General features: G+C 53.1%; 1 protein-coding gene across 1 annotated transcript; it reads left to right on the top strand.

Annotated features, from left to right (window-relative positions):
* Positions 1 to 222: 222 nt before the first annotated feature.
* On the top strand, positions 223 to 27069 carry BAIAP2L2 (BAR/IMD domain containing adaptor protein 2 like 2). The gene is made up of 14 exons (XM_007519325.3): positions 223 to 847; positions 1824 to 1899; positions 2597 to 2683; positions 3095 to 3156; positions 14868 to 14939; positions 15066 to 15182; positions 16769 to 16915; positions 21668 to 21820; positions 22113 to 22251; positions 22517 to 22733; positions 25492 to 25650; positions 25898 to 26123; positions 26451 to 26494; positions 26611 to 27069. The coding sequence occupies exons 1-14, from the start codon at positions 797 to 799 to the stop codon at positions 26684 to 26686; spliced, it is 1626 nt and encodes a 541-aa protein (XP_007519387.2). The 5' UTR covers positions 223 to 796; the 3' UTR covers positions 26687 to 27069.
* Positions 27070 to 27820: the final 751 nt, after the last annotated feature.

The following is a 27820-nucleotide window of genomic DNA, read 5'->3' as shown; positions in this document are numbered from 1 at the left end:
TGCACTCAACTCAGTGCACCACCTGGAGGGCCCCGACCTTCTACCTTAACTGTCATCTGCTGGCACCCGCTGGCCTGAAGCTGTCCCAGGCTTCCTGGGGCTGCACCACCTTTCTGTCCTCTTGGTTTCTCCCAAATCAGACCTGGGAGGGTGTTCAGACCAGCCTCATGTTGGGGGCGGGAGGGAGAAACAGTGGGGAGGGTACTGGAGCACGGTCACACATAGAGTGAGCTGGGCCAAGGTGGGGTGGGGGACAGGGGTGGCCTGATGTGTGGGAGCCACATGGCCTGGGCACAACCCTGTGGGTGCACGTGAGTGGTCACTGATCACAATAATGCCCGTGTGCACTGGGTCCTGGCTCTGGCAGGGGCTTCCTGTAGCTCTCCCTGCAAAGGGTGACAATGTCCAGAATAGGCCGGGGTCCCCCTCCCAGGGCTAGGGCTCCTGTTGAAGCCTCATCCTTGAGGAAGGGGTGACCCAGACAGTGGCCCGTCCAGATGCCCACCAGCCCAAAGCTCCACAGGGTAAATAATTGAAGGGCAGGTCACACGAACCTGCCCGCGTCACAGGATGCCATCCCCTGGGTCTGGTTACACCCCAGATCGCCTTCTGACATCCCCAGCTGGTGAATAATTAAGCTGCTGCCTCCTCCTCCCCTCTGGCCCTCCAGCTTCCATCACAGCTTCCTCCTCTGCCTGCCGAGCAGTGGGCACCAGAGGGCATTGAACCCCAGTGTCCCTTATCCTACCAGTGCCACCTGCCTCCTCCTCCTCAGTGTCGGGGTGCAGCCCACTTCATGGCCCCCGAGATGGACCAGTTCTACAGGTCAACCATGGCCATCTACAAGGTGAGCACATGGGCTGGCCCAGCTGCCCTGGGGGCACAAGGTTGGCCACCCCTGTATCAGAGAGGGAGAGTCTTGGCCAGCTGGGCTGAGCTGTGGATATGGGCTGGGGACCCCCAGGGGCTGCTGGTCCCCACACCTCCAGGCAGGGGTTTGCCCAGTCCCCCAGAAAATGACAGGCTTGCAGGGACAGCTCCCTACAGGAGCCCCCAGAAGCCACCACTGGGCTAGACAGGGCAGGGCTCCTGGGGGCTGTAACTGACCCAAGAGTGGGGAGCCTCTTTCGATCTCAGTCTTACTGTCTCTCTGTCTCTGTCTGCTTCTCTCTTGTTCCTGAGCCTCTCACTCAGACTTCGTACTTCACTCTAGAGGCGTTGCCGTAGGCCCTAGATGGCTACTGAGCATGTGGGGGAGAAAGTTACCAGCCCATGTGACAGATGAGGACACTGAGGCTAGAGAAGTTAAAGAGAGGAAGTGGGGCTGTTGGGATCTGACCCAAGACCCAGCTGGGAGTCCCCACCCAGGGCCATCTCCACTGGCCAGGCACTTCCAGCTACCATGGCCTGGGTTGGCTGAGTAGTACCACCACCACTTGTGCTCCCAGCGGCTCCTCTCTGAGCCAGTGGGGTCTGCCTGTGCTTCCAGCAAGCCTGGGCACCCACGAGAGAAGCTAGGGGCTGCCACAGACTTGTGCCCTGTGGGAGAGCTTTCCAGGCACGCGTCCCAGAAGCTAGGTTTCCCAGGGCAGCTGTGAGAACAGGAGCTGGTAGGGGGCTGGAATGGGACTGAGATGGCTGCTGAGGGCCCTGCATCAGGGAACAGGCTTCTGGGAAATCCCGGCTTATAGGGAACCCCCAAAGTCAGCAGACTGTTCCCTGGGACTGGGGGCACTCCATTCCCGAGACGCTCTGACTTGCTGTCACCCACTTCCTTCTTCCTTGGCCCACCTTCACCTTCCCTCCCCGGCCCTGGGTTCCAGAGCATCATGGAGCAGTTCAACCCCGCACTGGAGAACCTGGTCTACCTGGGGAACAACTACCTGCGGGCCTTCCATGGTGGGTGAGCAACCCCACACAGACTGCACCCACCTGGATCTCTGCTTGCCCCTCTGCTGCCACCCCACAGCCAGGGACCTGCACCTCCACCCTCCAGAGCTTACTCCCTCCCTGGGTCTCCCAGATATGCAGCACCAGGCTCTGGGTCCCACACAGGACCAGAGAATCACACCCTTGTCACCTCAGATGCCTGCTGAGCCCCTCTCTGCGTCCCAGCCTTGCACAGCGCCTCTCTGTCTGTGCCCACCCACATCTAGTGACCAAACTCCATGTCACACAGAGGCCCTGCAGCAGCTCTCATGCCCAGGCTCAGCAGCGCCCCCTCCAGCAGTGCAAATGAACAGAAGAGTGCCAGCTCAGCAAGAGCCGGGTGTGGGCCCCCATCTCTCTACCTCTAGGACTCCAGTGTCGGAGCCCAGCCCCCACCACTGTCACACCTGCACCTCATAGCACCTGCCTACACCTTCCCATGGCTCCATGCAGGTGTCTGCACCTCACCCTTCAAAGTACCACAGCTGTGCTCAGTGCCAGGCCCAGTGCCCTCAGGGGTCCTATACCTCCTCTGCACACACACACCTGGGCACCCCTGCCTCACAGAGGTCCCCTCCACATGGCTTCCTGAAGGAAGGGAGGGCCCCTGGAAGGGTGGGCCTGTGAGGTGCAGGCTGGGGCCAGACCGTCTGTTCTCCCCACACAGCCCTCTCTGAGGCTGCCGAGGTCTACTTTACTGCCATTCAGAAGATAGGGGAGCAGGCCCTGCAGAGCTCCACCTCGCAAATCCTGGGTGAGGCTCCTTGTTCTACAGCACCTCGCTTTCTTGGGCCTGGAGAACACCGCCCCCCCAGGCCTCGCGCCCTTCTCTCATGTACCCCCACAGACCCCAGGTCAGTACGGCCCACTCTCCTAGGGCCCCAGAGCCTTGCCTTCTGTGGCCTTGCCTTCCAGGAAGTTCTCCTCCCCCTCACCCCCTGGGGGCCTTGCAGTCCAGACCCAGAGCCCCAACCCTTATTCTAGACCCAGCCCCTCCCCGCCACTCCCTGCACACCTGGGACAATCTGCCAGAGCCCAGAGCAGCTGGGAAACTCCTGGACTTTGGTCCCCAAATCCTGCCTTGAACAAGCCCCTCTGGCAGCATGTGGTGAGGAGGCTGGGTGGGGCAGCTCCCCACTGAAACCCCTGTGCCCTATGCTGACAGGGGAGATCTTGGTGCAAATGTCAGACACCCAGCGGCACTTGAACTCTGACCTGGAGGTGGTGGTGAGTATTGCACCCTGGGGCCCCAAGGACTGTGCAGGAGGGTGGTCCGCTTTCTATGGAGGGGGAGGACACACATCTCTTCTCAGGGAGGACTTCTAGGGGCCTTGAGTGACCCGCCAGTGGTGGGTCCTGTGGGCATGTTCACCTGGACCCCGGGAGGGCAGGCACCATTTATAGCTCCATTTTACAGAAGAGGAAACCAAGTCTCAGAATCTAGTCACCAGATTCCACAGTGAGCAGGAGCTAGTTGAGCACAGACCCTTACTGGGTACCCTAGTCCCAGCCCCTGGCACCCTGCATCCCAGCACCCCACCCCCTTAGTCCATTGTCCCAGGGAGCAGCCAGTGGTCTGGCCTCATCACCCCAGGAGTGAAGGCCTTCCATGCCCCACAGAACTGCTTCCAGCCCCTGCTACCCATCATAGCTATCCCTCCTCTGCGAAGCCTACCCTGACCCCTGCCTGGGTCAGTTCAGTCACCCTCCTTTCAGCAGATGCTTCTGTCAGTTCTTAGCAGGTGGCAGTCATGACAGGAATCCTAGGTCCAGTCCCCTGCTTACTGGTTTGGTGACCTTGGACAAGCTAGTTAGCCTGTTCTAACTTGGCTCAGCTCTGTGACCCAACCATAACTGCCACTGTGCAGGGGTCTCATGAGGGTTTAATGGATTAAGGAGGAGGAATGTTTGTTCGGATGTCCAAAGCTCACCATGATTGACAGAACTGACTGCCCCCCCCCCATCTATGTCCCTACTGTGACCTCGGTTCCTTTAAGGCCTGGGATGTGTCTGCTTTCAGTGGTGCCAGGACCTGGAATGGGGCCTGACATCAAGCCCAAGAAGGAAAGAATGAGCTTGGAAATTAAAGGGGGGCTTGGCCAAAACGGAAGGCAAAAGGAGGGGCTGGCAGAGGCTGCTGTGGACTGAGCAGGTGTGTGAACATGGATTTGAGCAGAAGTGGGCCCAGAGAGACAGAGGGACAGATCTGGCAGTGACAGACCTTGGAGGCTGAGGAGGACATTTCAGCGTGAGTGTGGAGTCAGTGTCAGACTGCTTTGGGGAGGACACCATAAAGTGCTCTTCAGTGGGGCGAAGAGGGTATCTCTCAGGTTGAGCGCACATGTTACAACATGCAAGAAGCTGGGATTAAGTCCCCAGTCCTCACCTGCAGGGGAAACTTCATGCGCAGTGAAGCAGTGCCACAGGTTTCTCTGTCTCTCCCTCTCTCTACCTCCTTTCCCTCTTGATTTCCCTGTCTCTACCCAATAAGTAAATAAAACATCTTTCCCCCCATTTTTTCATTTAATAGGACGGAGAAAAATTGAGAGAGGAGAGGGAGACAGAAAGGGAGAGATAAAGATAGACACCTGCAGACCTGCTTCACCACTGGTGAAGTGTCCTTGCTGCAGGTGGGGAGCCAGGGTCTTTGCATAGTTCTTTGTGCTTAGTACTATGTGTGCTTAACTGGATGCACCACTGCTCTCTAAAATACCTTTTTAAAAAAAGAAGAGGGAGTCAGGCGGTAGCGCAGCGGGTTAAACGCACATGGCGCAAAGCGCAAGGACGGGCGGAAGATTCCCGGTTTGAGCCCCCGGCTCCTCACCAGCAAGGGGGTCGCTTCACAGGCGGTGAGGCAGGTCTGCAGGTGTCTATCTTTCTCTCCCCTCTGTCTTCCCTTCCTCTCTCCATTTCTCTCTGTCCTGTCCAACAACAATGACAACAATAGCAACAATAATAATAATCACAACGATGTTAAAACAACAAGGGCAACAAAAGGAAAAATAAATAAATATAAAAAAACTTAAAAACATTTAAAAAAAAAAAAAAGAAAGGAAGGAATTAAATTAAAAGTACTCTCCTCATAGTTACCATGTCAGAATGGTTCTGCAGAAGTGCATGTAACGAAAAGACACCTGGGACCATCTCTGAGACAATGTGAGGCTTGTCCTGAGGCTTCCTGGGGCAGGGAGCTGGCAGGATGTGACTTCGCATCCTCATGTGTGATGCCTCTCCATGTTGCTTGGCACACTCGGGCTATGTAGGGACAAATGTCACCCAGGCCCACTCTGTAAGGGGAGCTGCCTCTCCACACCCTGGTATCTTGGCTGTGACAAATGGGCAGGGCCCTTAGCCAGGGCCTTGCCAGGCTGAGCGCACCACAGACCATCTTCCCTGCCCCCACCCGAGCTCATTCATTCAGCAGCTGTTCACTGGCATGTGCCAGGCACTGTGCCCTCACAAGAGGACAGCCAGACGACAGACAAGCAAAGCCAGTGAGTACAGGTGACAGGCTAGAGGCAAGTGTTCTGGGAGAAGAGCAGGAGGAGGGAAGGGTGCAGAGAGGTGCAGCTCTATCAGCTGGTCAGGAAACCAGCTCTGTGAAGAGCCTCAACAGAGGGAGGGGAGCCAGGAACTCTTGCTGAGAAAGCAGGACCCCTGGGCAGAGGGGACATCAGGAAGCATGATGGGGGAGACAGGGACTGCAGTGCTGGCATGGCAGCAGGAATGCAGAGGGGCCAGTAGTCAGCAGGGGCCAGTTAGAGGGGCTCTGACGGGGCATCGCGCCAAGGACGACAGGATCTAAAACAACGACCAAGGGGCTGGGTAGTGGTGCATCTCCCTGAGTGCACATGTTATAATGCACAAGGACCCAGGTTCAAGCCCCCATCCCCACCCGCAGGGGGGAGGCTTCACAAGTGGTGATGCAGTGCTGCAGGTGTCTCCCTCTCTATATCCTCTTCCCTCTCCATGTCTTTCTAGTTCTGTACAATAAGTAATAAATAAATAAAATGTTTTTTTAAAGACTAAAAAAACCCTTTGTTTTCAGGGTTTCATTTCCTTATTTGGTACAATGTGTTGCTTGATTTTTAATTTGACTTCAGCATCACTCAGCTCTGGCTGCTGGTGGTGCTAGGGCTAGAACCTGGGTCTCTCACGTGCAAACCCTGTGTGCTCACCACCACACTCTTCCCCTCGAAGGCATTCATTTACTTACTTACTTACTTGGATCTCCAGGACTTTGTACATTTGCACTATCCATTGCTCTGAGCCAGCCTTTCCAAATAGAGACGGTACTGAAGCTTCCCCGGGTGCTGTGGGACTGACTGCATGTGGTGCCAGGGACTCCAACCCAGCTTGCAAGCAGGGCAAGGCAGGCACCCTCCTAGGAGAGCTATCTCACCACTCCCCCGAAACCTTCTAATTGTGGATGGAAACACAGACACTGGAAGTTTCACAAAACAAACTAGAGCATAATGAAGCTTTCTGGGGAGGAGGCTGACAAAAATCCTTGACCCAGGTAGTTCCCCATCTCGAGGACTTGAAACTACCACCCAGTTTTTGCCGGCTTCCCCAGGACCCCACCAACTGCCGCCATCAAAATCACAGCCCTACCCCCTTCTCCAACAGCCACTGCTGGTGTGACACTCCTGTCTTCCTGCTTGTGATGCCCCTCAAATTCCCTAGACATTAGGCTTCGGTTTTGCTCTTCAAAAAAGAAAAGGAAAAAAAGGTTTTGCATTTCTTTTTCTTTTCCTTTCTTTCTTTTTTCTTTTTACTTGCCAACAGGGTTATCACCGGGGCTCGGTGCCTGCACCACAAATTCACTGCTCCTAGAGGCCATCTTTTCCACTTTTGTTGTTGTTGGATAGGAAAGAAAGCAATTGAGAGAGGAGGGGAAGACAGAGAGGAGGAGAGAAAGATAGACACCTGCAGACCTGCTTCACCGCCTGTGAAGCGACTCCCCTGCAGGTGGGGAGCCGGGGGCTCGAACCAGGATCCTTGAGCCACTTCTGGTACTTTGTACTATGTGCACTTAACCCAGTATGCTACCACCTGGCCCCATCTTTGCATTTCTTAACCTACTGGATCCCCTCCCTTTCTTTTTCTTGCACCTCTGCTCGTCAAAAGCTGGGGAGTGGGAGGCTTCTGTCTGGGTAGTTTGCCCACCATTTAGAGGTTGCTGGTTGCACACTCTTAGTGCAGTTTGGTTGGTCCTCTATGCTGTGGGTCCAGAGGGGCTCAGACTCAGCTTCCAGACCTTTAGAAAGCTAGAGGGGTCCCGGGGTCTCTCATCAGCAGTGAGTCCATGTGTCTGGACTCATGTATACCCTGCTGTTGCCACGATTGCTAGCTGACACTCTTTCGTTCTTGGTAATACCTCCATAAAGATGTTCCCTCCCCAGGAAGCCTCACAAGCAGTGAAGCAGGGCTGCGGGTGTCTCTTCTCCCCCCACCCTTCTCAATTTCTCTCTGTCTTATCAAGAGATAGATAGATAGATAGATAGATAGATAGATAGATAGATAATAGGGAAGGAGGGAGGTTTCTCCTTCCCGGGCACTGGTGCCTGGCGGCGCTTTCCCTAAGTGAAAGGCAGGGTTCCTATTCCTTTATGAGCCAGCTGTTGGGAGTGTAAAGCTGTTTAAACATATTCGATGCATTTACTCAGCACTTTGTAATCACTCTCCTTAGTGGAGTAGAAAATACCCCCCTTTGGCCAGTGGAAGCCTCTTCCTCCTGAATCCTTTCTTTGCTGTCTGGTGCTTTCACAACACTCTCTCTCTATGAAGTTCTGGCTTTATATTTTGTAGTTGCTAGAAAGTGATATTCCAAGACTCTGATCTGAGCAGTGTGTATGTTGGGGAGAGAGCTAGAGAAGAGGTTCTCTGCTTCTGTGCTGACCGCTGTCTCTAGACTTATCCAGTGGTCAGTGCTCTGTGCACATACACAATACATGCCTGTTCACATTATGGTGGATACAATACATAGTTTATATGTGTCCTATGTTTATGCATGATAATATATACTGAAAGATATAGTGCTTCATATGTTTTTTTATTTCTTTATTGGGGAATTAATGTTTTACATTCAACAGTAAATACAATAGTTTGTACATGCATAATATGTTTTTTAAATATTTATTTTATTCCCTTTTGTTGCCCTTGTTTTATTGTTATAGTTATTACTGTTATTGTTATTGATGTCGTCATTGTTGGATAGGACAGAGAGAAATGTAGAGAGGAAGGGAAGACAGAGAGGGGGAGAGAAAAGACACCTGCAGACCTGCTTCACTGCCTGTGAAGGGACTCCCTTGCAGGTGGGGAGCCGGGGGCTCGAACCAGGATCCTTACGCCAGTTCTTGCGCTTTGTGCCACCTGTAGTTAACCTGCTGCACTACCACCCAACTCGTATGTTCTTGCAGTTACTTTCAAGTTAGATTCAGCATGAGAGTGCTTGCAATGAAGGGATTAGCTCAGCTGGAAGAGTGTGGGACTGAAGCTCCCAGCTCACCCCCAGCACTGCTTGCAACATGGTTTTTCATTCACTCCCTCTCCTGGGAAACTGCTGTGAGATATTTCTTATCTTGTATGAAGTAACTTTCCTTCTGTATCACAGGAAGTAAAGACCATTTTTACTTAACCCCTTCTATGTTACCCTAGCATCAGCTTCTGCGTCAACAATCTTGACTCACAAGGATACAGAGAATGAAAGAACTAGGTGGTGAAGCTGATTGAGCACACATGTTACAGTGCACAGGGCCTGGATTTGAGCCCCTGGTCCCCACCTGCAGGAGAGAGCTTTGTGAATGGTGAGGCAGGGCTGCAAGTGTCCCTGACATAGCACAGACCAGGACGGTGCTTTGGCTTTTCTCTCTCGTGTAACATTATTTCACCTAAAATATACATATATATTGTGCCAGCGTTTTATACCTGCACGGTTCCACCATTCCCAGCTGACTGGCTCCCCTCCCCTTTTAATTTCAAATAGAGACAAAGAGGGAGAGACATGATAGCACCACCCCACTGTTGCTTCCTGGGGTGCTGTGTGGTCTGGAGCAGAAGAGGGGGGCTCGAACCCTTGTAGTAACATGTGTGCTTTTACCAGGTGAGCTATCTCCTAGAACCAGTAAAATGAATCTTTAAAAATAGATAAATAGGGGGTCGGGTGGTAGCGCAGTGGGTTAAGCGCACATGGCACAAAGCACAAGGACCGGAGTAAAGATCTCGGTTTGAGCCCCCAGCTCCCCACCTGCAGGGGAGTCGCTTCACAGGCGGTGAAGGTGAAGCAGGTCTGCAGGTATCGGTCCTTCTCTCTCCCCTCTGTCTTCCCCTCCTCTCCCCACTTCTTTCTGTCCTATCCAACAACAATGACATCAATAACAACAACAATAATAACTACAACAGCGATAAAAACAAGGGCAACAAAAAGGGAAAAAAGCAAATTAAAGGGATTTGAGCTGTAGCACAGTGGGTTAAGCGCACATGACGCAAAGCGCAAGGACTGGCTTAAGGATCCCCGTTTGAGCCCCTGGCTCCCCACCTGCAGGGGAGTCTCTTCACAGGCGGTGAAGCAGGTCTGCAGGTGTCTATCTTTCTCTCCCCATCTCTGTCTTCCCCTCCTGTCTCCATTGCTCTCTGTCCTATCCAACAACGATGACTTCATCAACAACAACAATAATAGCTACAACAATAAAACAACGGGCAACAAAAGGGAATAAATATTTTTAAAAGATATTTAAATAAAGCAAATTAAAAAATTTATATAGATAAATAACCAAAAGAATTAGCTTACCAAGTAAGGCCACTAACATGTCATGATAAGGCCCAGTGGTGTTTGTTTGTTTGTTTGTTTGTTTGTTTGTTTGTTTGTTTGTTTTAACCAGAGCACTGTTCAGCTCTGGCTTATGGTGGTGCGGCGGACTGAACCTGGGACAAGGCCCAGTTTTAAACCCTTGCACCACATGGGAGATACTATGGCACAGAGGAAGCTCTGGTGTTATGATCTCTCTATTTCTCTCTCTTTCTCTCTCCGCTCTGCCTGAACCAAAAGCAGTCCAGGCCCATCTTTGCAGAATTAAATAATTGAAATAAAGATTTCAGCAGAATGTTGAAACAATTCCCACTAATTTTAGAATCTTTTCATCAACTCCCTAATCCTGTTTCTTTTTTCATGTGAATGTTTCCCTTTGTATATTTCACTGAAGGCATTATTGGTTGTGTTTTTACTCTTATGTTCCTTGTAATATTGCCTTCTTAGTAATTTTTTTCTTTCTAAATTTCTGATTTTCTCCTGGATCATCACCTCATATTCATCTTTTAGAAATCCATGCCCACGTTCCTTCCGTTCCTGCCTGATATCCTTTCATATGGTCGTTTAGCTGAGTCCTGAACTGCAGGTGGGGTTTCTCCTAGGACTGCCTTTCTGGTGTGCTCTCATGACCTCTTCCTCATCTTCGCTGTCCTCACACACTCTCCCCAAGCATATTCAGAGGAAGTTTATTAGAGAAGGGTTGTCCACTCTCAAGAAAGGGAGAGTGGCCAGGAAGTGCATCTGCCATGATGACTTTCTGTTGGATCATACTTCAAAGGGCTCTAGTTTCTTAGTTCTATGTGGTTAATTTTTATCAAGGTAGAATTTACATGCAATAAAGAAAAACCCGCTTCTGAAGAGTTGCACTGATGGCTTTGACAAGCTATTGACACAGTGTCACCCCCAAGCTAGACAAGAGTTAGAATATTTTTATCTTCCTAGAACGTTCCCTTATGCCCCTCACCAGACAACCCAGCCCCTACCCAGACACACTCTTATTTCTAGCTCTAGAGGTTAACTGTGCCTTTTCTGAAACTTTCTTTGAATGGAGTTGCACGGTACTTATTCCTCTGGGCCCTGTCTTTTGCACTCCGCATGATGCCTGCAAGATGAATTCATGTTGTTGCCTATATTGCTGCTTTATTCTTTTGGACAGCTTTGTGCTCCACTGTTTGAGCAGATCACAATGTGTTTATGTACTTTTCTGCTGATGGTCCTGTGAGTGCTCTCTAGCTTGGGGGCTATCACGAACAGGGCTGCTGTAAACATTCTTGTACAAGTCATCTGTGAATATATGTTTTGAATTCTCTTAAGCAAAACCTAGGAGCAGGATTTATGGGTCATATAGTTAGGCTTGTACGACACTGCCAGAGTTTGCCAAAGTTCCTGGGCTCTCTGCGTTCTGTTGCTCCGTGTCCTTGCCAATGTCTGTCTTGCTTATTTTAACTATCCGATGGGATGGTACTTCAGTATGGCTTCATTTTGCATAGCCCAATGACTAATGGGTTTATTGGACAGTTATCTATCTTCTTCCATAAGGTGTTTGTTTAATAGATCACTCATTTTATGGGTTTATACTTCTTATTGACTATAGGAGTTTTCTTTGTATGGTCTAGATAGGAGTCCTTTGTTAGCTATATGTATTTTTCCAATCTACAGCGTGTACATTCATCTTCGCAGTGTTTCTGATGAGCAGACATTTTACATTTTAATAAAACCCAATCTGGTAGTGTGAAAAATGGTTTGGAATTGTGTCCTAACCAAGGAATTCTGACTAATTCCATGATAAGAGCAATCCCCCAAGTTTTCTTATACAAGCTCTGTGTTCTGAGTTTCACACTTAATTCTATGACCCCTCTCAAATTTATTTTTGTGTGTGAAGTGAAATAATTCAAAGTACAAAATAAATGTACATGTAATAGTTTGTATTCCTTTCACAGGATATCCAGTTGTTAAGTACCACTTAAAAAAAAAAAACTTTCCAGGCAGGGGTAGATAGCATAATGCTTATGCAGAGATTCTCATGCCTGAGGCTCCGGTGTCCCAGGTTCAATCCCCCACACCACCATAAGTCAGAGCTACGCAGTGCTCTGGTGTAAAAAATTAAAAAAATAAAAATAAAAACTGTCCTTGTCCCTGAATTGATTTGGTGTGTTAGTCAAATCTTGATTTGTCATATATGTGTGAGTCTGTTTCTGATTCTCTCTTCTGTTTCATTGACATATTTGTTCTTCCTACTAATCACTGTAGCTTCAAACTGTCTTCAAATCATGTATTCTACTTTTTCAAAATTACGTTGCCCACTCAAAATATTTGGTATTCCCATAGAAATGACAGAATCTGGGCTGAGAAGTAGCATGATGGTTCTGCAAAAGTCCCAGGTTCAATCCCCAGCACCACTATAAGCAGTGCTCTCGCCTCTCCCTTGCTATCTCTGTATCTTTCTCTCATATTAAAGAACAAATGAAACGTATATTTTAATTACAGAATTGCAGGCTGAGTGGGGGCTCACCTGATTGAGTGCTTGTGTTGCAATATGAAAGGGCCCAGGCTCAAGCCCCCAGCCCCGCATCTGCTGGAGGGAAGCTTCATGAGTGGTGAAGCAGGGCTGCAAGTCTTTCTCCCTCTCTCTCCCTTTACTTCTCAGTTCTCCTTTTCTCTATCCAATACACAACTCTGTCTCTATCCAATAAAATAACAACAATAAATAACTAAAATATTTTTAACCTTTTCATTGTAGAATCGGCTTGTCAATTTCTTCAAGAAACTGTGTTGAAGTTTTGATAGATATTATACTAATTTATTACACAATGTTCATCTTAACTACACTGAGTCTTCCACTCTGTGAGTGTGTTATGTCTCTCTACCTGTTTCTCCTAACATGTTTTTTTGTTAGGGCCAAGTGGTGGGGCACTTGGTTGAGTGCACATGTCACAGTGTGCAAGGACCCTGGTTCAAGCCCCTAGTCCCCACCTGCAGAGGGAAGCTTCTTGAGCAGTGAAGTAGTGCTATAGATCTCTCTCTCTCTCTCTCTCTCTCTTTCCCTCTCTAGCTCCTTAACTGAGGTAAGAAAGTTGAGTGTGGAGTCATTTTGGTGGGCGAAAGAGAGAAGGAGAGAGAGAGAGAGGAAGAGAGGGAGAAATATCTGCTTTCGACATGAGAGTTTTATACATGGAAGTTGTGTGCAAGAATCTGGGCTTGGGGGAGGTCTGACCTGGGCTACTCTGCTGGGAGCTCCTGCAGGAGGCCTCTATGTGCTCACCAAGGGAGTGTGTGTAGATAGAGAAGGGAAGGGACCTCAGGGCTGAGCAAGACACCCCAGCCTTAGGGGTCAGGGAGCTGATGGGGGAGAAGCAGCCCAGCAGGGAAAGCTGGGAGACCATGTTTATGGGGAGTAACACTAGTATGGGATGAGGGAGAGGAGTCAAATCAGAGGAGTCCTGAGAAGTGACCGCAGGATTCATCAGTTTTAGCTTTGACCAAAGCAGTCTTGTTGGTGAAGAGTACAATAGCTGTCATCTTTGCTGTGTCTTCACTCAAGCGCTGTTCACTATGCCCATTGGAGCCACCTGAGTTTGGAGGGTCTGACGCACCCCTTCTCAGATCTCCCACAGGCCCCGCAGTTCCGGGTGGATGGTTTTGCAGGGTGCGGGAGCCTGGAGGGCAGCGCGCCCTCTGTGTGTGAGCAGGACCCTGGGACAGGAATACTGGGGACAGCCAGCAGAGTGCCCTCCTGTGAGGTCTGCGGGCCAGGTAGGGGACTGGCTTCCTTATAGCTAGGACCTAGTGGCATAGGGCCCCCATGGGCAGAGGAAAAGGATTCGTATCATCAGCTGCCCTCACTCTCACAGACCAGGGATTCGCTTTGTGCCTGTCCTGCAGTGCCCACCAGGCTTCCTGACAGAGCAGTGATCTCAGAAGATGTGGCAGCAGTGTGGGAGGTGGCATCCTGTACTAGGGCTGGTCCTGCTGATGGGGAGTGTCAGTGCCCCTTCACCCAGCGAGAAGATCCCAGGATGCACTGAGGGCTCTAGGGGAGGGCAGCTGCCTACCAAGGGGAGGTGTGCATACAGAGAAGGCAGGTGGGGGTTCAGGGCCAGGGGGCAGGAAGGGAGAGACTCTCCTCTGTGCCCCATGCTCCTGAGCCCAGGGCAATGCAAACAGCAGGGGGTGGAGGCACAAGACTGGCACCCCAGCAACAGAGTAACTCAGGGAGCATGGATGGGGACTGTGCCAGGGACCGGGTGGCCTCCATGCTCCCCAGAATTGCAGCTCCCCGGCTGAACCACAGAGAGTGCCTAGCGGTTACAAATGCTGTTACGTTTGGAGGAGGTGAGAGCCATGGAGGAGCGGGAATGTTTCCATTGGTGGCAGAACCACACCGAATAGCTCCCCTGAAACTGAGCACTTTACCATGTTCCCAAGTTCAAGTCCCTGGCCACCACATGGGAGCAGCTTCATGGGGGAAAGCTGTGCTGTGTGCTGTGGTGTCTCCTCTCTCTATGGTGTCTCTCTCCCTCTATACATATCTCTGTCTCTTACTCTGTGTCTTAAAAAAAAAGTCCACTGGGAGCAGTGAAATTGTGCAGGTGCAGAATCCTAGTGACAACCTTGGTGACAAAAACCAAATGGTAAGTTTCCCAGCTTCCCAGTCAACCTTGGGGCTGGCTACACCTCCCTGCCTGGCACAGAGCCTCCCCTCCACCCCAGCTGAGGCCCACAGCATCAGGAGAAGAGAGATGGGTCAGACTGGGTCACATCCACAACCACCCTCTCACTCAAAAAGATGATGACCAGGGCCCGGCCAGGCATTCTGCCCTGCTGCTGAAAAAAGTCACTTCCTAGAAGCCAAGTGAGAGGGAGAGAGATAGCAAGGATTCTTCCAGGAAGTCAGGAAGGGCTTCTGGTGGGGTCAGGCCGCTAGAACTGGGGCTGGGAGTCGCAAGGGTCCTGAGCTGCAGCGGCTGCTTCTGCATAAGGCGGCATTCAGTGTGTAATAGCCCGGGGCTCTTGTTCCACCTGGCTGTTGCGAGCACGAGCACAGTGTGTTGTAGCAGGCACTGGCAGGGGGGAATGTGAGGCCAGGGAGGACAGGGGTACCCCCTGCACCCTTCTGCTCTCTGCACAGGTGCAGATATTCCACGGAGACCTGCTGCAGCACATGGAGAAGAACACCAAGCTGGACATGCAGTTCATCAAAGTGAGTGGCCCTGCCTGGCCCCCCACCCGCAGCCCCCCTCATCCCCTCAGGCAGCCCAAGTGGGGAGGGAGGCGCTGGGGCAAGCTGGCCTCCTGCTGGACCCTGCTTCTCTGCAACCCACTCAAGGACAGCCGCCAGCACTACGAGATGGAGTACCGCCACCGAGCAGCCAACCTGGACAAGTGCATGTCTGAGCTGTGGCGCATGGAGCGCAAGAGGGACAAGAACGCCCGGGAAATGAAGGTGCCAGGGCTAGGAGCAAGGCCAGGCTCTGGGGGCCAGGGAGCTAGCTCACTGGGTAGGGAGCCTGCACTGCCAGGCATACAGCCTGGGTGAGTGCCCTGGCCACACGTGGAGGTGCTCAGGCAACACAGGAAGCTTGGCTGCAATGCTGTCTCTCCCTTTCTGTTTGTTAGTTTATTTATTTAATTGTGGCTAGGGTTATCGCTGGGGCTCAGTGCCAGCACTCTGAATCCATCGTTCCTGGTGGCCTTTTTATTTTCTTTGTATTTTTTTTATTCTTTCCCAGAGAGAAATTAAGAGAGGAGGAGGAGATAAAAGAGAGAGAGAGAGACACCTGCAGACCTGCTTCACCATTTATGAAGCATCCCCACTGCAGTGGGGAGTGAGGGCTTGAACCCAGAGCCTTGTGCACAGTAATATTTACATTTAGCCAGGTGCACCACCACGTGGCCCCCTCTCTCTTTCTACTGAGTGTAAAAGTGGCCTGCAGCAGTGAAATCATGCACACATGAAGCCTGGGTTCTAAAGTAAAAAATAAAAGCCCAGGCTTTGGAAGGACTCTTTCTAAGCTCCCACACCCAGCGCTGGCCCCACTCCAGGAGGGTGTCTTGGCCCCACCCTGGGTGAACACAGCTAGAGAGGTCAACCAGCCCCTAGGGGGCCTCTGTGGCTGTCGAGGGGGGTGCTGCCAGCATTGCAGCCCTGGCCCTGCTGGCATCCCCAAGTTTCCAGGTGTCCCCGTTAGACCCACCGAGAAAACCTGCTGCGTCCAGCCATGCTGCTCCAAGCACAGTGGCGCAGGCGCTATCCACTGGCTGCCCACCGCCTCCCCTGCCTGCCTGCGTGGGCACCTGCCACTGGCAAAGGCCAGTCCCTCCTCCCATGTTCAGCGTCCACCCCTGGCCTCCACCTCCAAGACCCCATCGCTTGGGTCAGCTGGCTGCCTCTTCTCCGCCTCTTCTGCCTTCTCTTCAGTAAGCTCAGCTCTCCCCTGTTCAGATGCTTCCTTTCTGAGGAGGGAGTAACTCCTGTTAATATTAACTCTGGCACTGGAGCTTCACACCTGTGTGGTTCCACCACTCCCAGCAGACTCTTCCGTTTTTTCTCTCCTCTTAACTTTGGATAGAAGCAGAGTGGGAAAGAGAGACAGGGAAGGAGAGACATTACACCACTTGACCACTCAAGAACCCTCTCTGGGTGCTGTGCATGGTACCCCCAGGTAGTGGGGAGGGGGGACTGGGTGAGGGGGGCTGGGACCTGGGAACCTGCACATGTGAAGTGTGTACTTTCCCCAGCCTCCCTGCCCCCCCCCACACACACACACAGGGCCATTTTCAAGAAACCAGCTTCTCTTGCCCACTCCTGTGCTGGGTGCTGTGGTCAGAGGGACTGCTCAGGACCCTGGGCCAGGGGAGAGACAACCCACTAAGGGCTCCCATAGGCTGTCCACGAGGCTGTCCACCAGATGGCCGGCCCAGGAGCTAGGGCGGGCGGGGGGAAGGCCTCCAAGGGGAGGCGCTGCACCAGGAAGGGGCTTTGGCAACCCCCCCTCCCGCCACCTCCAGCCAGAACCCCCTTCCCTGCAGGAGAGCGTGAATCGGCTGCATGCTCAGATGCAAGCCTTTGTGTCCGAGAGCCAGCGCGCTGCTGAACTGGAAGAGAAGCGGCGCTACCGCTTCCTGGCTGAGAAGCACCTGCTGCTCTCCAACACTTTCCTGCAGTTTTTTGGCCGGGTGAGCTGGGGCGGGGGCCCGGGGGTGACAGCTTGATAGCCCCTCCAGGGCCACGCTTTCCACAGCACAGGGACTTCCTTCCTGCCCACCCCCTTCCTTCCTTCCCTTGCACTCTGTAGCTTCTTTATTTGATCTCTTAGTTAGTTCTTTCATTTCACTGCCTATTTGTAGCTCACTAATTCACTAATAATTTTGCATATTCTCGCACTCATCAACTAGTTCATGATTCACCCCCCTCCCTTGCTTTTCATTTCTTTTCTCTTCTCTTCTTTTTATCACCATGATCAACACTGGAGCTTGGTACCTCCACAATAAATCCACCACTCCCAAGAGCCATTTTTCCATCTTTCCTTCTTTCCTTCTTCCCTAAATCCCTCCCTTCCTTCATTCCTTTATTTTTTAATTTGATATGAGAGGAAAAATGGAGATAAGAGTGGGATTGAGAGAGACACCACCAATGGCACTGCTTCATAGCTCATAAAACTGCCAGACCCCCCTGCAGCTGGGGACTGGGGGCTTGAACCTGGGCCCTTGTGCATGGTAGCATATGTGCTCTACAAGGTATGCTACTGCCCAGCCCCTGGTTCATGTGTTGTTGTTGTTGTTGTTTTATTCACACATGAACCATTTACTTTTCACTCCTTCATGAATATATTCACTATTCATTTAGGTGAACTTGCATAGGTTTATTCAGTAATGATCTTAAGGTTCTTAAAGAACTTACCTTCTTTTATTTTTTTTAAATCTTTATTTATTTGATAGAGACAGCCAGAAATTGAGAGGAAGGGGGAGACAGAGGAGACAGAGAGACACCTGCAGCACTGTTTCACCCCTTGTGAAGCTTTCCCCCTGCAGGTGGGGACTGGGGGCTTGAACCCGGGTTCTTGTGCACTGTAACATGCACGCTCAACCAGGTGCGCCACCACCCGGCCCCCTAGAACTTATCTTCTTATTTAAATGTGTCCTCTGGGTTCATGTGACCAGGAGAGGACATGTGTCTGAAATGAAAAAGAGGCACCTCATAAACTAGCAGCAGCCCATTTCGCTGGGTTTCTGCAAGTCAGGAAAGCCAGTGGCAGCACCTCCTGGCCAGTCCTGGGAGGAACTCAGTGCCGCGCTGCCCTGATGTCTGCACAGCCCATAGTGTTCTGGCCCCTGACAGATCTGCTTTCTCCTGTAAAGGCCTGACAAGGGACCACTGCCTCACCTTCAGCCCCTAGCATATGGGCCTGCCTGTCTGCTCAGTCCAGTCTAGCTGGAGATCCTCTGCAAAGGGCAACCACAGGAGAGGGCCCAGGGACACTGAGCTACAAATTCCACCATCTGCTAATGAACTGATGGCTTTGTCTTTGTATTTCCACATTGCGATTAATTTGCTCCTTCATTTATTCAACAAGTATCTAGAGCCCAGATACACAGCAGGCCCTGCCTCCATTTTTTTATTTAAGAATGAGCCGGTGTAGTCAACCTCTGTTTCCTGATGCCACAAACAGCCCCATGGCTCTTACTAGTACTTTCTCTTTGTTGGTGTTCTTATTTATTGTCCAAACCACTGTGCCCTGGCTGCAACTCCCAGCAAGTGGCTTCATTCCTCTGTGATCTCAGGAGAAGGCTGGAACTAATTCCCACTTTACCATGTGCATGTAGTGAGGGGCCTTTGGGAGCAGCCGCCCCCTCCCTGGGGATTGGGTTCTCCTGCCCCTGGTCTCCCTTCTCCAAAGATGAAGACAAAGGCAGGAATTCAGGAAGCCTGTCAGCATGTAGTCAGCTGCCCCTACATCTGGCCGTGACTGAGCCTCCATACCCCAAGTCCTCCCTGAGTCTCTGGACTCAGGGTGCCTCTGGTGTTGAACAGAGGAGGGACAGACACATGGCTGACTGCTTCTGGTGACTGGCTCAGCTGCCACCCTGCCCCAGCCCCAGTCTCAGAGCTCAGCCTTCCTGAGGAACTTTTTCTTCTTGTGAACAGTCTGATTGAGCTGACATTCACTTGCCATTTGATGCGTACATTACTAATCCAGACCTCTCCTAGTGACAGCTTCTGAACGTCTTCCTAGTTTGTCACTTCACACCAAGTTTGTTTACAGTGAAGTCTGCCGTGTTAAAAACATGTTTTAGTCAAATTCATCAGCCTTTTCTAGTCAATGGGGTTTAAATTTACATAAACACTGTCTGTCTCTCTCTCTTTCTTCTTCTCCTTTTTTTTTTTTTTCTTTTCTTTTACCAGAGCACTGATCTGCTCTGGCTTATGGTAGTACAGGGCATGGAACCTAGGACATTGGAGCCTCAGGCATGAGAGCCTCTTTGCATAATCATTATGCTCTCTATGTCTGCCCCCATAAAACACTCCTTCATTATTTTATTTTATTTTATTTTTGCCTCCAGGGTTATTGCTGGGGCTCAGTGCCTGCACTAAGAATCCACTGCTCCTGTGGCCATTTTTTTCAATTTTTTTGGACAGGACAGAGAGAAATTGAGAAAGGAGGGGAAGATAGAGAGGGAGAGAGAAAGATAGATACCTGAAGACGTGCTTCACTACTTGTGAAGCAACCCTCCTGCAATTGGGGAACCAGGGGCTTGAACTGGGATCCTTGAGCCGGTCCTTGCACTTCATACTATGTGCACTTAATCCAGTGCACTACAACCCAACCCCCTCTATTCCATCTTCATCTTCATCATCACCATTATTATTATTATTATTATTTTAAATCATCTCCTAGTCTCCTTTAAGTTTCTCTCCAGTCACTGGCTAAATTACCTGGGGGTAGGACAGAGGACAGTTGGTGGTAGGGTATGGTCCAGGCTGGGACTCTGTGTGTGGCCTCTGTTTTCAGACCCCGCACCCCACCCTAACACCCTGTAGGTCCTCCTGGCTGCTCTCTGATTAGACAACCTCCCACTCACCTCAGTGTATAGTCTGTAGCCAGTGTGCAGAAGACCACTCTGCTAACTGCCTCTGAAACAAGTGTCCAGAGGCCTCTGAGTGTTGCCTTGGTGCTGGTTTATTAATCAACCGTGCTTGGGAGACCAAGCGAGTGTGTCTACCCAGTTGGAGACTGTCTGGGGCTTGTCTGTTTTGTTGCCTGAACTCACTATGAGGTTTTCAACTGCTCGGCAGGACTGAAGGAGAAGTCCGGAAAGGTTTGTACTCAGGACGTTAACATGGCCCCAACTATCAATAATACTCACTGGCTGCAAGACATGGCGTCAGTCAGTCTGCCATTAACTGCTCTGACCCTCCACATCGTCCTCTCTGTAATCAAGATAATAATTGCAGCTGGAGAAGTGGCACACAGGACTTGCAAGTGTGAAGTCCAGAGTGATGCTGTTCTCTCCTGGCAAATAATACATAGTAAAGAAATAAAATAAGAGATAGTAATCACATCTACCTCCCAGGGCTATTCAGAGAACTGAATCAAATCTTGCAGGGCAAGACTTTGACACTGGGCCTGGCATGGCATTTTAAACTCTCAGCCGAGTTCCTGCTCTGAGTGCGGCCTGGGGAGAAGGGATGAATCCTTTTGAATCTCAAAAGGAGAGACCTTTATAACCCGAGAACATAGTGTCTTGATTGTACCTGGGAAATAATTTATAGAGGTCACTTGAGTGACAACACCAAGAGGCCAGTGCCTTTGAGAGAAGTTTTATTACACATCACAGCTCTCAAGAGGAAAAGGGTGTGCCCTGGCACCGGGCAGTGGGGGAGGCAGGACGCTGGTGAGAAGGCTGGTTCTAAGGTAGGGAGCAGGCCAAGTCAGGTGGGCCAGTTGAGGTGAGTTAAGGAAAGGATGCTTTGAACTCTGAGCTGTCTATAGTCCCCAGCTGTCTGGGACCTGGTTCTGGGGTGATTTGGGAGCAGGGGAAATATTATTGGTTGTTGTGTACATTGAGTAGAACATGTGCTTGGGGGCATAGGTCTCGGATCAGCTGGTTAGTGTGCTGTGGCACGCACACTGTTTACCACACTCAGGGCAGGGGCAGTCTCTCCAGGATTTGAATGTCAAATCATAAAAATGTAGGAGAAATTATGAGTACACACAGCAGGTCCCAGATTCAAAGCTCCAGTCCAACCTCAAGTTGGTATGGATTAATGGTCAGGTTCCTGCCCTAAACATGTTCAAGCAGGCTTAAGGGCCCTGTTACTTGGAGGACTATAAGGAGGAGCTTATTAGATGTCAGAAAATGGAACCAACAAACACTTATCTGCACACCCTCCTAGAAAAAAGGACTCAAAGTAACCCTAAGGAGGAAAGGCGTGCAGTTACCAGGAAGGAAGGCCAAGGGTTTGAGGTATAGCTCTTCAAAGGAAAACCCACATGGAGGGGGTGGGGGCTCTGACCAAGAGCAGGGAGGCCACAGGCAGAGCAAGTCAACATTCCCAGCTCACAGGAGCTTTTTTTTTTTTTTTTTTTTTCCTTTCCTTCTTTTGCCTCCAGGGTTATCGCTGGGGCTCGGTGCACGAACCCACTGCTCCTGGAAGCCATTTTTCCTATTTTTGTTGCCCTTGTTATTGTTATTGGATAGGTCAGAATGAAATCGAGAGAGGAGGGGAAGACAGAGAAGGGGGAGAGAAAGACAGACACCTGCAGACCTGCTTCACCGCCCGTGTAAGCTGGGGGGCTTCCAGATCCTTGAGCCCGTCCTTGCGCTTCGCGCCAAGTGCGCGCTACCGCCCCCCCCCCCCATCCCCGGGAGAGACTTCTGAGCCCCGGGCTCTGGGGTGCTGCCTCTGGCTGACTTCTGTCTCCCCAGGCCCGGGGTGTGCTCCAGAACCGCGTGGTGCTGTGGAAGGAGCAGTCGGAAGCCAGCCGCGCCCCGTCGCGCGCCCACTCCCCGGGGCTGCTGGGCCCCGCGCTGGGGCCGCCCTACCCCTCGGGCCGCCTGACGCCCACCCGCCTAGACATGGTGAGGCTCTGGGCGCCCCCGCCGCCGCTCGCGCCCCCGCCGCTGTACGCGCCCCCGCCGCGCCCGCCGGGGCCCTGGGGCCTGAGGGCCTCGGCCTGGAGCCTCCTGCCCCCCAGGCTCCCGTTCTGCGCGGCGCCCCCGCTCCGCCCCGGCGCGGCCTCGGCGCCCCCCTGGTGGCTGGGCCGCCGGCCCGAGAACCCCTACGCCGACGTCTGGGACTGGGGGTGGGGGCTGGAGTAGGGCGCCCCCGCCCCTCCCCGCCCCACCCTCCCCTGCCCGTGTCCCCTCGCAGCCCCAGCGGCCCCTGGGAGAGTTCGGCTCCCCCCGCAGCCGGCACGGCTCCGGCTCCTACGGCCCCGAGCCCAGCGAGGCCAGGTCGGCGTCCCAGCTGGAGCCCGACCGCCGGTCCCTGCCCCGGACGCCGTCCGCCAGTGAGTGCCCGGAGGGAGGGTCCCGGGGAGGGGCTCAGCGGCGGGGCAGACTGTCCCCTGGTGCACGGGCCGGGGGAGGCGGGGGGCCTGAGAGGTGGGAGGCACCGGGAGATGCTGGCAGGTGGGGGGCGGGTCAGGAGAGGGTGGGGGACGTGGGCGCCGGCTGGGTGTTAGGACAGACTCATCCCCACCTGTCTGCTGTGGAGGGTGGGCTTCGGGGCCCGGGAGGACAGTCCCCCAAGTGCCTCTCGTTGCCCACCCCCAGCCTCCCTGTACACCGGCGCCCAGCGCTTTCGCTCCAACTCGTTCGGCGAGCGCCCGGGCGGGGGCGGCGGGGGCGCCCGGAGGGTGCGAGCGCTCGTGTCCCACTCGGAGGGCGCCAACCACACGCTGCTGCGCTTCTCGGCCGGAGACGTCGTGGAGGTGCTGGTGCCCCAGGCCCAGAACGGCTGGCTCTATGGCAAGCTGGAGGGCTCCAACTCGTGAGTGGGGCGCCCCGGGAGGCCTGCGCCTGCTCCAGGAGAGGAGCCCCCACTTCCCTGGAGACTTCAACATCCGCTCCCTTTAGGAATCCCCCCATCCTCCTCAAGTTAGGGTGTCGTTCAGAGTTTGACACCCACTGTGCTCCCACACGGAGGGGGCAGCTTCCCCCCTGTGCCCTTAGATTCCCCCCAGCACCTTGGACAGAAGGTTGGCTGGGCACAGAGGGCCGTGCTGGGACATTGCAGGCTGAGTGTGTTCACCACCGTCAGCGTCCAAACTGAGGGAGGCACACTGGCTGCTGCAAGCCTGGAGGATGGGGGCACAGACCAAGGAGTGTGCAGATATCACTCTGCAAGAGAAAAGGGGGAAGGGGTTTGCTGGAGCCAGGCAGGGCACACCAACACGCACACACTTGGGTCAGTGCCATCTCCTACAGGGAGAAAGGATGACCCAGGGACTCATATGAGTGAATGGACACTTAGGGGAGGCAAGCGTGGAAGGATGCTAGGTGAACGAGTTGTAGTGAGGTGGGGCGGCAGCCGGTGGGCAGGGGTGGTGAAGGAACTGGTGGGTGCAGGGTGGTGAGTGTCCGTGCTGGCTGAGCAAATACAGTGCGGTGCCTGGTAGAATGAGCCAGGTAGGTGCAGAGAGGTGTGTGAGCAGGTGGGTGCAGGGAGGTGATGCTGTGGAGTGGAAGGTGGGCCAGTGGGTAGGCACAGAGGTGACTGAGTACAGAGATGGGGAAGCACCTGCTTCGCTCCCCTGGCAGAGGGCAGAGGGGTGCCGCCTGGCAAGTTCCCACAGCAGGTTGCAGAAGACCACCTGGGGAGATCAGAGCTTCTGCATCTGCACCCTCCAGCCACCTTCCTGGGGGTCAGATGAGTGCTGGCCACCCACTGCCATCAGTGGTCACTAGGTGGTGAAAAGAAACTCAGGATGCACTGAGCTAGTGTTATTATGCCCATTTGAGTTAACAACATTTCCAGATACGTTCATTTATTTATTTTAATTTATAAAAAGGAAACACTGACAAAACCATAGGATAAGAAGGGTACAACTCCACGCAATTCCCACCAGCAGAACTCTGTATCCCATCCCCTTCCCTGATAGCTTTCCTATTCTTTATCCCTCTGGGAGTGTGGACTCAGGGTCACTATGGGGCGCAGAAGGAAGAAGGTCTGGCTTCTGTAATTGCTTCCCCGCTGAACATGGGCATTGGCAGGTCGATCCACACTCCCAGCCTGTCTCTGTCATTCCCTAATGGGGCGGGGCTCTGGGGAAGTGGGGCTCCAGTACTCATCGGCGGGGTCGTCTGCCCAGGGAAGTCCAGTTGGCATCATGTTAGCATCTGGAACCTGGTGGCTGAAAAAAAGTGTTAACATATAGAGCCAAAAAAAATTTGTTGACTAATCATGAGCTTAAAGGCTGGAATATTTATTTATTTATTTATTATTTTTTTTATATTTTCCCCTTTGTTGCCTTCTTGTTTTTTATTGTTGTTGTAGTTATTGTTGTTGTTATTGATGTCATCCTTGTTAGATAGGACACAGAGAAATGGAGAGGGGGCAGAAGACAAGGGGAGAGAAAGATAGACACCTGCAGACCTACTTCACTGCCTGTGAAGGGTACCCCCCTGCAGGTGGGGAGCCAGGGGCTTGAACCAGGGTCCTTATACAGGTCCTTGCACTTTGAGCCACGTGCGCTTAACCTGCTGCACCACTGCTCAACTCCTTATTTATTTATTTTTTAATGACACCAGGGTTATCACTAGGGAATCTACCGTTCCCGGTGGCCTTTTTTTTTTTCTATTTTATTTGATAGGATGGAGAGGGAGATAGAGAGAAAAAGAAACAAGATACCTGCAGAAGGTTGAAGGTCTGGCTTCTGTAATTGCTTCCCCGCTGAACCCTCTTATCCTATGGTTTTGTCAATGTTTTGTTTTAATAAATAAAAAAATTTAAAAAATAATAAAATAAATAAAATTTTTAAAAAGATACCTGCAGACCTGCTTCACCGTTTGTGAAGCATCCCTCCATGCTTCCCAAATGTGGGGAGTGGGGCTTGAACCTACGTCCTTACTCGGGCCCTCCAGTTAGTTGTCTTTAGGTGAGGATGTTGTTGATTGGACCTGGGAGTTAAAGGTGACTTTTTAAAGAAATTTCCCTGGGTAGTCTGCAGGGTTTCTATCAGAGAGCCTCTCCCCCCACCCTGGCTGTTCTGAAGGTGCCAGGGTGAACCTACAGGTAAGGGAAGACTCCTGGAGCAGAGAGCATGGGGACCAGGGCGTCTGGCTGAATGGAAGCCTCTGGGCTGAGGGACAAAGAACTGGGGTGAAAGCCAGCCCCTCACCCCAGCACTGGGCGCCCCCCCAGGCTCCAGCAGCTGTCTGTGCCACCCCCACCCTGAACCCCATCTCCTACGTCTTTGCCCTAATCAGCTGTTTGCACATCTGTTGCCACTCCACCCAGCAGGCAGGAAGGCTCTGGGAAAGGATGGAGTCAGGCTGTCTGTGGGCCCCGCCCTCGCTGGTGCATAGGCCATGAGGAGAAAAGCCACCACTGCTTCCCTTCTCAGACCCTAGCCCCTGTGGGACACGAGGCTGGATGGTGGCCTTGAATGCAGGGAAAGACCTCCTTCAAGGGACTCAGTGAGCAGCTCTTGGCAAAGCCCTCATGTGCCCAGTCGTTGCTCCCCTTGAAGGTGTGATTCTGGTTCTGCTGTTGGCCTTTGTGAACTGTCTCTGCTTCTGTCTGGCAGGAGTGGCTGGTTCCCTGAAGCCTATGTGAAGCCTTTGGAGGAAGCGGCCGTCAACCCCATGACCCCCTTGAGCCCCATGACTTCCATCAACCCCATGAACCCCTTGAACCCACCAACTTCTGTGAACCCTATGAGCCCAGTGAATGAGCTTACATCCAGGTACCCAGGTGGCCAGAGGTAGGGTGGGGTCTCCCATGCCCGTGGCCCACCCGCTAGAAGGGCCTACCCTCTCAGCCCCTGAGAAGTGGCACTGGGCCATCTCTGTATTGAGGTCACTGCAACCAACCCTCTGCATACTGTCCTCCACCCCCAGGGGCAGGGGCAGAAGCTGCGGGTGCCCAGGGACTCAGTAAGGGAGTCAGATGCCGCAGGGCCTGACCCTAGACCTCTCCCTTCCCTCCCCCAGGTCCTATCCTCTCCGGGGAAGCCACAGCCTTAACGACCTCCTGGACAGACCAGGCAACTCCACAGCACCCTCACCCTCTGAGTACTGGGATGGCCAGTCCCGCTCTCGGACCCCCAGCCGGGTCCCAAGTCGTGCCTCCAGCCCTGCACCCCCACCCCCACCTCTGCCCTTGCCTGACAGCCGCAGAAACAGCATGGGCAGCATGGGGGCGGCCAGCGACATCAAGGTGAGGCCCCTCCCCTGACCTGTCCCTAACCTGTCACTGTCCTGCCCAGCTGTGCAGGGAAAGGACTCCTCTCTGGGATGGGAGCCCAGGTATCCTTCTGAGGCTGACTGGAGGATGGGGTCACCCCATCAGGTCTGGGGGGGTGGTTCTGTGTGGTGAGCCTGGAAAATGGTACTTTGGCCTAGTGACCTCTGAGTCTGATGTCCACAGGACTCTGGGTTTCAGAGGCCCTGTTCAGACCTCTGCTTTTTGGGAGGGGGAGAGCAATGGGGGCTGGGCTTGTGTGCCCCTGCCCCCCCCACCCCATCTTCTCTCCATGCCCTGCAGAAGTTCATGTCCTGGGAGCAGAACCCCCCTGAGCTCTTTCCTAAGTGAGTCCCTCTGCAGGGAGCCCAGGGGGCTGTGTGGGTGGGGGAGGGAGGGGGGAGGTACACCCGTCCCTAGACCCACAGCCAGCTAAAGCTCTGGGTTCCAACCCCCCACACAGGGGCACAAATCCCTTCGCAACCGTGAAGCTGCGGCCCACCGTCACCAATGACCGCTCTGCACCCCTCATTCGCTGAGACACCCCATCTCCATCGGGGTCAGAGGCCATCTGCAGTGGCAGCAACAGCAGCTCCAGGAATCTGGGGTCCTGTACTAGGGGAGAGGAGCGGCTGTCTTTCCCAAACTGGCCCCTGCCACCAGCCTGAGCAGCTCCAAAGGCACTGGCCTGGGCCCCGGGGCCTTCAGAATAAAGCAGGGGAACTGGGGGACAGAACCATTTCCTCCCTCTCAGGGGTCCCAGGACTCTCCTTGAGGGGCCCACCTCCAGCCTCCCAACTTCTTCCCTCCTCCCCTGCTCCAACTGGGGGGAGCCTACACACACTCCTCTGCCCGCCTCCTCAAGCCCATGTTTAATTTTTGTAACCAGTGAGAAATAAAGCAAGTGGCCAGGGCAGCAGGACCAGTTGGTGTCTGATCTGGGGGACAGAGTGGGGTAGGGGTGAGGGTGGGGACCTCCCACTAGAGAATGGAGTCTGGGTGGCCCTGAAGTCCACTACCCTCGGAATCCTCCCCCTACCCCCGCCCCTCAGCCTACCCCGCCCGCCCAGTCTCATTGCTGCTGGTGGGTTCCTCTGGAAGCAGCAGCCTCTCCAGCTCAGGGAGGGTGGCAGCGTTGAGGTCTGGGCAGCCGGGGACACAGCACCCTTTGTTTGGGCCCCTCACCACCCCCTCATTTCCAGGCTTCCCCCTGGATTATCCTTATCCAGGGAAAAGCCTCAGAGCCTCTCCTGGAATGTGGTTGGGGTGTGGGGAGGCCAGGACCTCCTGCTATTAAGGGTGGAGGGTCTTTCAAGGACTGGCTGTGCCCCCAGCACCAGACTAGAACACCCCCACTCCAGTGCACGTCTGTGTTCTCTAAGCTGGAGCCTCTCTAGCTTGGGGAAAGGGGGGTTTAGGATTGGACCCCCGCAGCATGAGGCCCAGGCTGGCCTGTCTCCCCTCCCTCAGCTAAAGCCTCTTAGGAGGGGTGTGTGTGGGAGCACTCTAAGCCCAAGCCTGGGGGAGTGAGTTGGAGGTTGATCGAAAGGCCAGCCTGGGAGGCTCAGCTGGCACCCTATCCAGCTTGGCATCACCCAGGAGCATTTGGGGTGCTCCTTCCTGCAGACCTGGGAGATGTGAGTCTGGGTGCACAAACCTGGGAGCAGCTCAGG

The sequence above is a fragment of the Erinaceus europaeus genome, chromosome 4 (assembly GCF_950295315.1).
Source record: "Erinaceus europaeus chromosome 4, mEriEur2.1, whole genome shotgun sequence".
NCBI lineage: Eukaryota > Metazoa > Chordata > Mammalia > Eulipotyphla > Erinaceidae > Erinaceus > Erinaceus europaeus.
This window is presented reverse-complemented; position numbering and strand designations above follow the sequence as displayed.

Excerpts from the sequence above, each read along its gene's own strand:
- BAIAP2L2 (XM_007519325.3), top strand. The coding sequence starts at position 797 with ATGGCCCCCGAGATGGACCAGTTCTACAGGTCAACCATGGCCATCTAC. Across the intron at positions 22,252-22,516 it reads GCCCCGGACGCCGTCCGCCA|CCTCCCTGTACACCGGCGCC; the intron begins GTGAGTGCCCGG and ends GCCCACCCCCAG. Across the intron at positions 26,495-26,610 it reads CCCCCTGAGCTCTTTCCTAA|GGGCACAAATCCCTTCGCAA; the intron begins GTGAGTCCCTCT and ends CCCCCCACACAG.